This window comes from Macroventuria anomochaeta (genome assembly GCF_010093625.1).
Source record: "Macroventuria anomochaeta strain CBS 525.71 unplaced genomic scaffold BU25scaffold_5, whole genome shotgun sequence".
NCBI classification, from domain to species: domain Eukaryota; kingdom Fungi; phylum Ascomycota; class Dothideomycetes; order Pleosporales; family Didymellaceae; genus Macroventuria; species Macroventuria anomochaeta.
The window spans coordinates 677,970-691,761 of record NW_022985366.1 but is presented as its reverse complement, the minus strand read 5'-3'; the positions used below and the strand labels follow the sequence as shown (position 1 = coordinate 691,761).

The following is a 13,792-nucleotide window of genomic DNA, read 5'->3' as shown; positions in this document are numbered from 1 at the left end:
GAGGATTTGCCCTGTCACTTTTTCACCTCCGCACTGCAGTCGGCTCTCGGGTGTTCGCAAAACTCTTCCCCAGGCCCGACCAGGTTCATCGCTCTGTTTGACTGTGAGATTAGCTTGCAGCACGTTAGTGAAGTGATACGACACAAGGTACCTCTCTTATGACAACCTATTATCCGACTGCTACCCACAAGAGGCTGGAAACAGTCTTGGATTCGAACTCGACCGCAGCGCACTTGTAACTTCTGCTGCGAGCCGGCGCAGTGCAGCTAGTCGCAGCCGTTACTAGTTGCGTTGGACTGCCTGCATCCTGGGGTTCAGTTCGCCACAACGTTGAGGCCAACGCCTTTTAGGTGACGATGCAGAGCCTCCCGCGGCCCACAAGCCGCCGCCCCGTTGCAGCAGTAGCTGACAAGAAAAGCTCCGCGGTACGTTCAACGGCAGTGCAGCTGCAAGGGCATCTTTCGCAGCCAGACGAAGACTCATTGTCAAGCGCATCGACCGTACACCTTGCTACGCCTACGAAAGTCAGAGGACGATAAAGCATTTGGAGACATCGAAGTGTTAGAAGAGCGAAAGCTGGGACCGCGAGTAGCTCTTTGCAAGTGAGGAGGTATTGAAGCACAAGATGAGGTTTGGGAGAGGTCACTAACCTTGCTTGTATACGTCCCCATCAAGCGCTCTGCAAACGGCCAGTTAGGGCACAATGTGAGCAGATGTGTCACAACGCTCACTCGATGGAGATGTTTACGCCTGTTCGCGTGCTGCGTGGGCGCAAGAGCACTGATTACCGTGTTGCATATCTTCCAAGTAGCTATCCGGGATTTCGTTCGCAAACAGGGTTATGAAACAGTGACTGCATGCTTAAAATGCAGCTCGCCACGGAGCAAGACGTTTGTATTAGCAAGGGCTGGTAGCTCGAGTGGAGGTCGCCAGGGGTGCATATGATGTGTGGCTCGTGAAGACAGACGGTGCCGGCTGACGACTCGTCGCGTGAGTGCCGGGCGCTGAACCTTCAGATGTCATGCATGTCGTGCGCCCTCAGGCACTACAATGCTTCTTTTTGTGTACACATCGCTCGACCTTCTTCTGTTTCTGTTCGCACCACTCATCGTTGCTTCGTTGCGACTCTGTTGAGGTTACCCAGTTTGACCTGAAACCTGGATTCCGGATCGACTCGCTACCGTCCATGATGATGAAGAAGTGATGCTCCTCATATCCTGTCTGGGCTGCATGCTCCAGGTCGTACAAGGTGCGAACTCTGCCGTATCAACCTCTTCAGGGTTCACGGAAATCTTGAGAACATGTCTTGGTCCATGCTCTGACTGAGCGGGAGAATCATAGAGATTTACAGCACCCAAGGAAGATAATGTGAGACAAGAGTTTCCCACCATCTTACGTTCCTTACTGCAGGAATACACGTTTGATCTCCACGGTCGTGCTGATGAATCTCATTTTAAAGCCAGAATCCGTTCAGGGATGTCAATCTATAGGGATGGAGACATGGTGGTACACAGTACAGGTGCGCGGAAAAGCCCCGGTGTCGCAAGGATATGTTAAGGGGTGTGGTGATGACGAAGATGGCGTCAATTCGTGGCCTAACCTTCGGTCGAGGGACTCATGTCTGTGACGTCTGTGGAAGTGTGGATGAAATCATGAGGGATGAAGTTGGATGGGGATGGAGTTGCTTCGCGACCCGGGTCCTGCCGCTGCCGGTGCGGGCCAATCGAGCTTCAGCTAGTGTTCGTCTGCACGATCACTGCAGGCCTCACAGCATGACTAGCCTGCGCTTGAAGACTGGCTCGTAGTATTGTCGTGTAATTGCATTAAGCTCTACGCTATCTACAGTTCAAATATGAGTGTAGAGTATAGTACTAGCATATTCGCAACGCTGCATAGCCCAAGTCAAACCCCATCCTGACCACAGCTGCGCAATTACGCAGTCTAACATGCATTTGTCAAACGCCGTTCGCTCCAATCTAACCTTGAAAATGCTTCGCTATATACCAAAGTGTCGATCACGACCAGACATCCTCCTGGTACTGGTTCGATGCCCTCATGGCCTTGACGATCTCCTCACCCTTTGTCTCGGACACGTTCCTGTACTTCGCAATGATCTTGCCAAGCAGTGTGTTGACCTCGCGAGCCATGTGCGCAGCGTCACCGCAGACGTAAAAGTACGCCTTCTGCTCCAACAGCTTGTTGATCTCTTCGCCGTACTCCTCCATCTGGTGCTGAACGTAAACCTTCTTAGGGCCATCTCGTGAGAACGCGGTATGGAGAACGAAGTTGTCGCCGAGGACTTCCTTGTATTGCTGTGACAGATGTTAGACTGATACGTTTCAGACTTGGGTATAGCTATGACTTACCTCCCACTCCTTCTCATACAAGAAATCCTCTGACCTCTTTCTGCAACCAAAGAACAAAACGGTCTTTCCGACGCTCTGGCCGGCCTTAGCCTGAGCAGCCCTTTCCTGGATAAAACCACGGAAGGGAGCGACACCAGTACCTGGGCCAACCATGATGATGGGTTTGGAAGGGTCTGAGGGGAGCTTGAAGTTCGAGTGACGTACGTGTACAGGCACGTGAATGCCATCGTACTTGTTGCGGGGACCGGTGATTGCGTAGTTCAAGCCATGCGGATCTGGTGAAGGGTCACCATGCTGCTTCTGCTTCAGAGCGAGGAGGTAGTTCGTGGTAACACCCTTGAGAATGTGCGGCGCATCAGGCCTCTGAACCGACTCGACGACTGCAGTGATGGAAATCTTGTCCTTCTGCACTAATGATGAAGATGAGATCGAGTAGTAACGGGGCTGGATCTTGACAAGACCTTCGATGAGGAACGAGAAAGGGATCTTGGTCCATGCGTGGCCCTTTGCTTCGATTTCGAGTAGCTGCGCCAAGTTGAGGTGACGGTTGGTGACCTTCTGCTTGAAGTAGTCCTTGTCGCTACCGAGCTTTGTCATCTCAGCCTTGATGTCATCGTTGGGTGCGAATTGAGCAAGACCAGAAACCAGTTGACGAGAGACAGCTGCGCCGATCTCGATGTGGAAGCGAACAGCGGCGTCGTAGGTAGTGGGCGATGGGAAGGGTACCTTTGCAGTAGGATCGAGACCCTTGACTGCAATGACAGTATGACGCTTATGCTCCTTGCCGAGAACCTTGAAAATACGATCGACTTCCTTGCCAGAGTTGTTGGGCCAGACCGCAATGTGGTCACCAGTGGTGTACGACAGGTTGGAGCCAGCGATACTGATCTCCATGTGCAGGCAGTTTCGGTCCTTCGCGGTGAAGATTTCGGAGGACTCGACGATGGGGGCGATGAACGGGTTATTGCCATTGAAGGGACCCTTCTGCTTGCCCTCGAGGTGGTTCTTGTTGGGCTCGCCAAGGTAGACAGTGTCATCCTCAGGTGTGAGCTCGTCCTTCTCGGTGACCTCAAAGACCGGCTCGTACGCAGCTTCACGCTCCTCAAGGTTCATCTGCTCGGCGACAGCAGCCCACATGGGCTCCTTCCAGGCGAGGAAGTCCTCTTCCATGGTTCCAGCACCATCGTCACCCTCGCCAGCAGCGCCGAGTCGAGTTGCGCCAAGCTTGGTGAGGTACTTGTCAACGTTGCGGACCATTGAGTTGTAGTGCTCGTATGTGTTGTTTCCAAGACCGAATGCGACATACTTCAGGTTGCCCAGAGGCTTGTCGTCAGCACCGCCGCCTTCACTGAAGTTGATGTCCTCAGATCCAATGAACTCGTAGAACTCGACGGCGTTGTCTGTGGGCTCACCCTCGCCGTAGGTGGCTAGGACGAAGACGGCGAGCTTGTCGTCAGGGAAAGTGTCCAGGTTGTCGAAGTCGTACTCTTCCAGATCTGCAACCATTGTCTTGAGACCGAAGCGTGAGTGCCCCTCTTTGGAGATACGGGATGCGTAGTCCTCGGCGGTACCAGTCTGACTGCCGTAGAAGACGACGCAGTTCTTGTCTGACTCCTCCATCGTCTCGATTATGTTGCGAGACTTGCCCGCCTTTGCAGTGCCATTAGCGCCTGCCAGCGAACTTCCATAAGGGTCGGCGTAGACAGCCCAGTAGGTGCCCTTTGTGAAGTAGGCGACCGTGCCGAGCAGCAGTGCTGCCAGCACGACAATGTCGAGCGTGTCGAGTTGCGCCATGGTGCTCGAGAGCAGTCGTGGAGGGGTTCAGACTTCCGGGCAGACACAGAGACGCGCTACGATCTGGACACGAGTCGCTCTCGCTGTAACAGGAAAAGCGGAGGGAATATTTGTACCGGCGTCAGCTTGAGTGGACCGGGTACTCTAGGCGGCCGTGCTCTCCTGTATCGCAGCAGCGCTGGCTTATTGGTAAGGATAGAGATCGCCTGATTTGAGGCTGAGAGTGTAGTCAGAGCTGACAGGCGCAGGGCAGACTTCAGTGTTATCTATGCGACACGCTGCGCTTTTCAGCAATGGCAATGTGACTTAAAGTGGTGCCGTCTTAGACTGCCGTCTTGACTAAATGTCGGCAGCTCGGTGGTGGCTCGGGAACGCCAAAATTCCGCTCTGCTCGTGATTCCCGAGAACGGCTTGCTGCCTTTCCGCAAGTCCCAGATGGAACCCCGCCAAACTTCCGCGTGTTGTGGGGTAAATTTGAATGTATGAGATGTGAGGTCTTGTGTGCAAGGGCGGAAGACGGAACCCTTAGGCGCCGATGTAGAGGACAAATGCTCGTTGGCAGAGGGCGTAAACCCAATGATTTATGTTGCCGAAGACTTCTTACCAGCATCGCGGAGAGTCGGAGGGCAGACGGCTATATATGCAACGGGTAGACTGACGGACCAGATATGGTCGATGACTGCGATGCACCAGAAGGCCACTCTGAAAGCTGATAGTGAGCTGTGACCGGAGAGCCAGCGCTGACTCCATCCAGGTGGTCAGCACGAGTTTGGCACGGCGTATGTAAGCCTTCGTGGTGTTGGCGGCGGACAACCCAGGGATCACCTGGTCTCAACGCATTTCAGATGATACAGTGTACTCTTGCCGGTGCTTCGGCCCCAAGAGCCCCACGCCGGACCCTTTGTCTGTGCGATTGTTCTTGAAAGATGATGCCTGTTTGCGAGTAGGGTCCAAGTGTGCTGAGAATTCAAGTTGACTGCCTCCAGCTCTCATATTGAAGGACCTGACGAGATCAGTTTAAGGCAGTGCTGATGCTCGCGCTGACTGGCTACAGTCTTTCACTTCCAGAACGTAATCAAACAATCCTGATGTCACATCGCTGCTGACACTGCACGTCCAAAGCCCAAATCGTGTCCAATGCAAGGGCAAGCAGCCTGAAAGCGTGGCAGCATGGCCGCCCGCTACGCTAGGGCAATAGTTCGTCCTCTGCCGTGTTGGAGATGGCAAGTCGCGAAGTGGTGGAAGAAGCAGTTCTACTCATACGAGGATGCGCTGATAAGCTACCTGAAGCACTTGTACCACGTGCGAGTTCAGATCAATTAATCTCCGCCTGCTTTGATCACCATAGCCGTTTGCTGCCGCGCCGCCATAGAAGATCATGGGCACCAATCGGGCTAGTATTCAGGAACGAGAGGCGCCAGGCCACAAGGGTCTATGCATTTCGTCGACGTCCAGTGGCAGACGTCGCTCGCCCCTCTCACAGGCTGATATCCATTCCGCCAACCCAGATGACAATCTCCTCGTCCGCCCATGAGTGCCCATGTGTGAGTTCGCTTTTCTCTTGTCGCTGTGACGCCGCCGTCTTAAAGGACTGTGGATGCTACGTCTATGGGAACTTTCTGTGGGATGCTGGCATCCAGACAGGGCGGTGTTTGAAACTACCAGCCCGCTGTGGTGTCATGGCCGAGCTTATTTGGACGTCCAATAATGCAGCCTGCTGTGCCTGAGGGCTTTGCTGACGTTTCTGCCTGATACAGCTGCTTCGCACTCACATGCGCAAGCTCGACAAGCTCCTTCACGAGAGCCGAGTGTGACCCGCGGTCGCATAGCATCACGCACCAGGGCTCCCGGCATTACCATCCCTAGCAGCAGCAGCAATTCGAGCCCAGACGGGACTCTCGAGCGCAAGCCCTCTCAGTCCTATGCCCACAACCGCAACACCTCGATCGTGCATGGCGTCCAGCACTCACGCAACACGAGCTACGTGAAGTCGCCAGCCACCAGCCCCCTCAGCGAGCAGGTGCAGGTCATAGCAGACCTCGATGGAGCCGTCATGTCGCAGGACACCATAACGGCGGCCTTCTCGGCGCATGGCGTAACGGCCGGCGCAAATGCTGCGAATGGCTTCACAGGCGCTGGGCTTCCCCCGGCACTTGGTGATAGCAGCAGTGCGCAGCGCAAGCCTGAGCGAGCTCCCAGCAGGTCGTCTCGCAAGGGCCATGTCCACCACCGCTCCCAGTCGCGCCACCATCAGCATACCCACGAGCTCAAGACAGTCGGCGAATATGCGTTACACCACCTCTTTAATTCGTTCATCAGTCAGGCAGACCAAAAGATTATTCAATGCATGACAGACCGGAGTCAGCCAGAGGCCGAAGTAGAACACATCTGTGGCCCTGGAGTTGATCCCAACTTCGATCAGCTCATAGCGGCCCTTGGTCACATTGCGCGGCACAAGCCAAAACCTCTGATAGACACTATCATGCTTTGGCGCAAGGCGAAGAGTGAAGAGGCTTCAAAACTACGGGCGCAGCTGCAGACTGTACGATTGCCCACCATTCCTTTGTTTTTGATAGCAATCTGCTAATGCAGCTAGGCTCGACAAGCAAGTGCACCTGCTCATCCTCACCTGCCTCGCCGAAACACTGAATCGAGTCAACATCTGCCCGAGAACCTGTCAACAACTTCGATAGCTGCGGGCGCCGAGCAATTACTCGCTCTCCAGGATACTGTGACACTGGCTGAGCAGCGCTCAACAGTGTCAACTTACATCCTTTGCCGGGTGCTCATCGAGATCATGAGCCAGACTGACATTCAGAACTTGACTTTTGACATGGCTGATCGCCTGCTTGGTCTCTTCTATGGACAGCTCAATACCGTGGACCCCGATCTGGTCGAAGTATCTAACCTGAGCAAAGCCAATTACGCCATCTTCAGCCAGCTACTCGGTGTTCTCAGTGGACTTATCTTCGATCAGGTGCAGGAAAAGTTCATCGTTGACCTCAAGAGTATTGACACCCAATTGGCTGTCAAAGGGCAATACACACGGGACATTGAAAACAAGGGCGCTCACCTCATACGTGCTCTACGCTATCTGAAGGTCAAAACTTACCCAGAGGAAGCATGGGACCGTACCTGCAACTTTATGTTGTCCCTTGCGAAACTGTTTGTCAGCGCGCACGGTCACCCAATGAAGTACGCATTTTGCCAAGTGTTGAGAGAACTCTTGCTCCGGATTGCATCGAAAGCCACCGTCGAAATTAGTTCACCCAAATGGAAGCAAGTAGTCGACATGATGAGGCAGCGAGCTGCTGTGTTGCTCGGCAAACCTAAGCATTGGCATGAGGCCTTCCCTCTGATGACCGCACTTCTGTGTGTCTCGCCCACAGAAACGTTCACGGCGCAATGGTCTGCGCTTGCGCTGTCAACACAGCCGCGACTTAAGGAGCGCGTCACTCGTCCTATTGCCCTTCGAGGCATATGCCAGTTGGTATGGACGTATCTGTACAGAAAAGGCCCCGATCCATCAGCCACTGCTGTGCGCAAACTCGAAGACATTATTCGGATGATATTCCAAACCGGACGGCGATCGTATCTCTCGACTGAACCCGCCATCGCCGAGCCTCTCATTCAATTGACGAGGATTATTGGCTACAAGTATCAAGATCTTTGCTTCAAGACGGTCATCTTCCCCTTACTTAATGCTGAGATGTTCGCTTCTGGTCGAGAACTTCGTGTCGAAAACTTGGAGCCTGATCGAATGGTTTTGGGTATCCGCTCATTCCTCGCAATCATGGCAGACCTGGAGAACTCGGAACAACCGCCCTTTCCGATTTCATTCGACTATGATCCCAATGCCATTCTCCCAGAACTTCCAGCTCTTCCAGTCAGCCCACGACCCACACAGCATCTTCCTATCAAGTCGTCATTGCTGAAAGAAGAGCGGCTGTCACGACCAGTCAACTTTAGCGGATTCGCGGAAGTGGCGAAAGAGTCGTATGTACGCTTTTGCAAGATACTGGGCGAAATCACGATCATCTGCGATAACACTTTTGGTGGGCAGGCGGTCCTTGACGAAAAGTTCTCGCTCCAGACACCGAAGACTCCTATGGTAGAAGCCTTCAGCTTTAGCCGTCGCGAAGATCATCAAGGCTCTGGAGACCCTAGGCAAGGGTTCTACGACTTGCTTCATGTTGCGGTACAAGCTTTACCCCGATGTCTCTCACCACACATCCCTTTCAACTCGCTGGTGAATTTGTTATGTACCGGTACGGCTCATGTGCAAGGCAATATCGCCGTTTCTTCAGCACAATCTCTGAAGTCGATCGCGCGACAGTCACACGCACAACAAGTTACAATCGGGTTCGCTCGTTTTATCTTTAATTTTGACGATCGTTACGCCACTATGTCGGACGGTGGCATGCTCGGTGCTGGACACATTGAGAGCACCCTGAAGCTCTACGAAGAGCTACTTCATATCTGGATCGAGGAAATCAAACAAAAGGTCCGCAAAACAGCACTTGACACACCTGAAGAGGGAAGCGGTAGCCGAGCTGCGCTCCTCGATCTGTCGTCAGTTTGGACCCATGTTGAGGAAGTGGAATCTCACGGCCTCTTCTTTCTATGTTCACCTTCACGCCGTGTCCGATCTTATGCAGTCGACGTATTGCGCCTCATCACCGAGTTCGACACGGCGTTGGGCGCCACCAACACCCGCATAATACGCGTCATGGAAGGCAGTCCACAGAAGGTTATGGACATCAGTGACGAGAAATTGTCATTAGCAGAGCGAAGTCGACTTCAGCGCGGAATGCGCAAAAGCAATGTCCAGAGCACTTTGGTGGAGTTGTGTAGCAGCGACGTGCCTTATGACTCTACCCTTTGGTTCAAGATCTTTCCAAATCTGGTGCGCATCAGCTTCGAACTGTGTCCGTTTGCTGTTACTCTTACTCGCGACATCGTCTGTGCAAGACTTACGCAGATGCATCGAACCTTGCTCACACTTGGTGATGGACCTCGCGCCACGCCTTACTCACCCTTTGAGCCTGGAAGCGTTAGCAGGGTCACCAATCGCCTGGCTTCGACTTCACCAGAGATCGTCATCGAACAGTGGAAGCTTTATTTGATCTTCGCCTTCACTACCCTGACAAATCCTGGACAAGGTGCCTTGTCAGTCGCGCCGAGCCAAATGTCACAACACTCGCGAAAAAGCTCCAAGTCGTCGCAGAAGAGTACAAATAAGCTGCATACGGCTAGCGAACTTTTCGCAAAGGTTCTTCCTGCATTGTCCGTAGACAATAGTGCCGTACGGGAGGCGGCCGTCGTTGGTCTAGGTTCCATCAACATCAACCTTTACCGAACGCTGTTGGAGTCTCTGCAAGGAATTGTTGCTGCATGTACTGAAGAGGCAAAGACTAGACTTGGTGCGCACACCAGGACACTAAGCAGTCCGCGAAGGAACCGACGTACCGATCACCTCCGAACTGAGATCACTCACGTATACAAACTCACTTCCCAGTTCTTGCGGCTTCCCGAGGCCTACAATGATGAGTGGATTGTCAACAACCTTGTCAACTACACGAAGGATTTGAGAATCTTCCTCAGCGACGCGGAAGTGCAAAATGAGTGGGGCTTTCAGAAGCTTCGTACCCACTATTGCGGGCTTGTAGAAGTACTTTTCGAAGGCATCAATCGGACGAGCGACCCTCTCCAGTGGATGCCATTTCAGGCGCGCAAAGCAGCCTTTACGCTCATGGAGGACTGGTGTGGCTACTCTGCAAATCAGCCGCAGATTCGCCAACGAGAGGAAAATATGCGCAGGTCTATGTTAGACCGAGAGGTTGACTTGGGCAACAAAGGCATCGCAACGGCAGCTATGGAGATCGAGAAGCGTGACCTTCGGACGGCAGCTCTCAGTGCCATGGCTGCTTTATGTGGCGGTCCGGTCAGCATTACAACTGACAGCAAGGTCTTGATGCAGTTCGACGTCCGCCGAATGTTGTCCTGGATCGACAGTATTTTCGAAACTCCTAGTGACCGCACGCATGCAATCGGTCGAAGAGCACTTATGAACCTTATCATCCACAACCGAGAACATCCGTACCTTCTTGATCGCGCCATTGAGATGTGCTACCTTTCCAAGTCTTCCAAGGCGCTGGATAGCTACTTCGAGGTCGTCACGCAAGTGCTTATTCAACGAGAAGATTACACATTGCCCTTCTGGAAGGTGCTCAGTGCAGGTCTATACACGCTTGGACACGAGAACAGCGGGATACGCGTCAAGTCTTCTCGTTTGCTGAGGACATTAGAAGGCAGAGAACAGAAGAACTCGAAGCTGCAAGACCTCGACATAAGTATCTCCGATAAGACCATAGCTGTGTACAAGCTAGCCCAGTTTGAGACCTCTCGCCGACTCGCAAAACAACATTCGGAGCTCGCCTTCCTTGTGTTCTCGCAATGCTCGTACTACTTCAAGGAGTTACAACCGGATCATCAGCGAAATATGGTCGCTGCAATGCTGCCTTGGGTCCAGACCATCGAACTCCAAGTGCAGCCAGGCGGTGGTCCTACAGCCAACTCTTACATGCTGCTCGTCAATCTCTTCGAGATTACTGTTCGCTCGGGCAATGCACTCCACAACGAGATCCAAGCACTTTGGCAAGCTTTGGCTACCGGACCTTACGGAGGAAACGTGCAGCTAATCCTCGATTTCATCATCAACCTTTGCTTGGACAAACGAGAGCAAAACTATGTCGACTTCTCGAAACAGATTGTTGTTCACCTGTCTAGCACCCCAGCTGGACAGAAGGTGGTGGAGTTCCTTCTTCTTCAGATCAATCCACGTTCACTAGTGAGCGAGAAGCGCGAGCCAATACCACCACCGGTAGATGCTGTCAACTTGCCATATCTTGCGGATCTTAATGCTTTGCTCCCAAGCAGCAACAAGCAGGCAAGTACTATTTCACTCCTCTTCGTGCTTACACTAACCTTCTTAGTCTGGCTTTGCTCTCGGTCAGGTCTGTTTGATCTTGCTTGTCGATCTCATGGTATCTCCTATCGAGCTTGCGAGCGAAAACGTGCCTCTGCTTCTCCAAGTTGTTCTTGTCCTCTGGGATCACTACACACCTGTAGTCCAGGACCAAGCACGAGAGATGCTTGTGCACCTCATACACGAATTGGTCATCTCCAAGATTGAGGATGATACTCTGGGTATTGACAAGCGTGCCATCGAAGACTTTGTAGAGAATATCCGCCAACATGATGCTAAGGTTGTGTGGAACTACGACGACAAGAACAGCAAAGAGGCGGAGGACTCTAGCACCAAGGTACCAGAATCCATGGAATATGTCTCTGGCGAAGTCCTGAAATTCTTCACCCTTGCCTATCCTGGTCTTAGGGAGGCATGGGGAAGGGTAGCACTCAACTGGGCTACCTCTTGTCCGGTTCGGCATCTTGCATGTCGATCGTTCCAACTGTTCAGATGCATTCTGAGCTCTCTTGATCAACAGATGCTCTCCGACATGCTTGCTAGGCTGTCTAACACCATCTCAGACGAAGAGAGCGACATCCAGACCTTTTCTATGGAGATCTTGACAACACTACGCACCATCATCGAAGCGTTAGCCCCCGAAGACCTCATCCAATATCCTCCGCTATTCTGGACGACTTGCGCCTGCCTTGACACCATACATGAAGGCGAGTTCATGGAGAGTCTTTTGATGCTGGACAAGTTCCTTGACAAGCTTGATCTTGGCGACCCTACCGTCCTACAAGTACTCGAGGACAGCTGTCCTGAGAAGTGGGAAGGCAATTTTGAGGGTCTTGCTCAGCTCACGTTCAAGGGCATACGATCAAGCACCTGTTTAGACCGGTCATTGCGCATCCTCAACAGGCTAGTTGTACTGCCTTCGAGTCGAATCGTTGGAGATGACACGCGACTTGTGTACACCATACTCGCCAACTTGCCGAGGTTCATACGATCCTTCGAGACGATCAAGAGGGATCCTGGCGTCAAAGCCACAGCTGAGATTCTTGCTCGCGTGGCCGAGGAGCAGTATCAGTGCACTGCGCTCGCCGATGCGCTCACATCTTTCGCACTGAAACGCTACCGTCAAGAGACAGACTTTCTATCCCAGACTCTGTCGGCCATTCGATCGGCTTATTTCCCAGATCTTGAGTTGGGCAGTCTGATCTTCCTGCTCAGTCTGCTCACGAACAAAATCGATTGGATGAAGATCAACACCATGGAGGTGTTGTGTATCTTGATACCGGAAATCGAGATGCGCAGACCAGAGATAGCCTCCAAGGGGCCTGACCTCATCTCACCATTGCTGCGATTGCTGCAGACTGAGTTCTGTCCACAAGCTTTGCGTGTCCTCGACTTTGTCATCAATCTTAGCATGACCAACGCACCAACGCCTTTTGAGAAACAACACATCCGCATGAGCATGGCTGGATCACACTCAACCAGAGGCTATAAGAAGCAGTTCGAGAAGACCCAGTCATTGTACGGCATCCCCGAAGAGAGCGGGTGGTCGATACCAATGCCTGCTCACCACTCGCACCTGACAAGAGCAAACGTGCATGCTGTCTTCTACACTTGTGGCAACCTCGAAGGTGCCGATGCTCCTGAAACAGCTACACCGAAGATTGAGTTCCGAGCAGACGAGTTCCCCTTCAGCCCATTGTCGGACTACCGCACAGCAACTATGACTTCTGAAGACACACGCGGTGAAGGCCACATTGGCGATCTAGTCATGAAGCTAGACAGTCTGGACGACTTCTTCGATGACGACGATGACGATGACGACAACGAGACACTCACCGACCTCCCCAACTTCACGTCAAGCCACTACCATCCTAATGGCTCTTACGCTAATAACACGCTCAACACACGGGAGAATCTCTACGACCAGCAAACCGCACCAATCCTGCTGAAGTCGCTAACGCGCAACGCGAGCGTCACGTCATTCCAATCAGGCTTCAGCACTGATCATGTCAAGTTATCACCAGCACGAGATCCCGGTGTCATGACTCCAGGCGCCTTTAGTTCCTTCACATCAACACCAACCGCCCCTGTGCCAACAAGTGCTCCTCGCCCAGGTCTCCACGCCCGATCCGTAACCTCACCCTCAGCACCCAACCAACCTCAGCGAACCTCACCATCACTCTCCACAACCGCACTCGACGAGATAGGCGAATCCTTCTCGGACGATGACATCCGCTTAACAAGTGCAGACCGCACATTCAGTCTCGAAAACATGGCAAAGCCCGCTGCGCAGGACGCGCGAAGCAGGATACGGAACGGCATGAGGAGGCTCACTGGCGGTGGAGGCGATGGCAAGGAAGGCACGAAGACTAGGGAGGCGATTAAGCAGGCACTGCAGAAGAGTCTGCAGGTACCCAAGGTGCCGGATATTTATCTGCATAATCCGAAAAGTTCGGACTTATAGCAACGACTGAGCTTCCTTGGGCTGAACTAGTGGCGACCAGGAAGCCCCGGACGTGCAGATATGTGGGGAAGTGGGGTGGATGTTGTGGAGGAGGCAGGAAAGGAGGCTGCCGAGAGGGCAGGGGAGATGAGAAATTTCGATAACCGTCATTTTATGTCAGGATACCAGATTGCTTCAGAT

At 52.9% G+C, this 13,792-nt stretch overlaps 2 protein-coding genes across 2 annotated transcripts; one reads left to right on the top strand and one right to left on the bottom strand.

Moving 5' to 3' along the window:
• Positions 1-2,015: 2,015 nt before the first annotated feature.
• BU25DRAFT_455524 (uncharacterized protein) lies at positions 2,016-4,160 on the bottom strand (the record flags this gene model as incomplete). The annotated part of the gene is made up of 2 exons (XM_033709947.1): positions 2,016-2,312; positions 2,367-4,160. 2 exons carry the CDS (start codon positions 4,158-4,160, stop codon positions 2,016-2,018), a joined length of 2,091 nt encoding a protein of 696 aa, XP_033565393.1.
• Positions 4,161-5,668: 1,508 nt separating this feature from the next.
• BU25DRAFT_361189 (uncharacterized protein) lies at positions 5,669-13,792 on the top strand. The gene is made up of 4 exons (XM_033703687.1): positions 5,669-5,704; positions 5,918-6,702; positions 6,757-11,109; positions 11,156-13,792. Exons 1-4 carry the CDS (start codon positions 5,701-5,703, stop codon positions 13,610-13,612), a joined length of 7,599 nt encoding a protein of 2,532 aa, XP_033565392.1. The 5' UTR covers positions 5,669-5,700; the 3' UTR covers positions 13,613-13,792.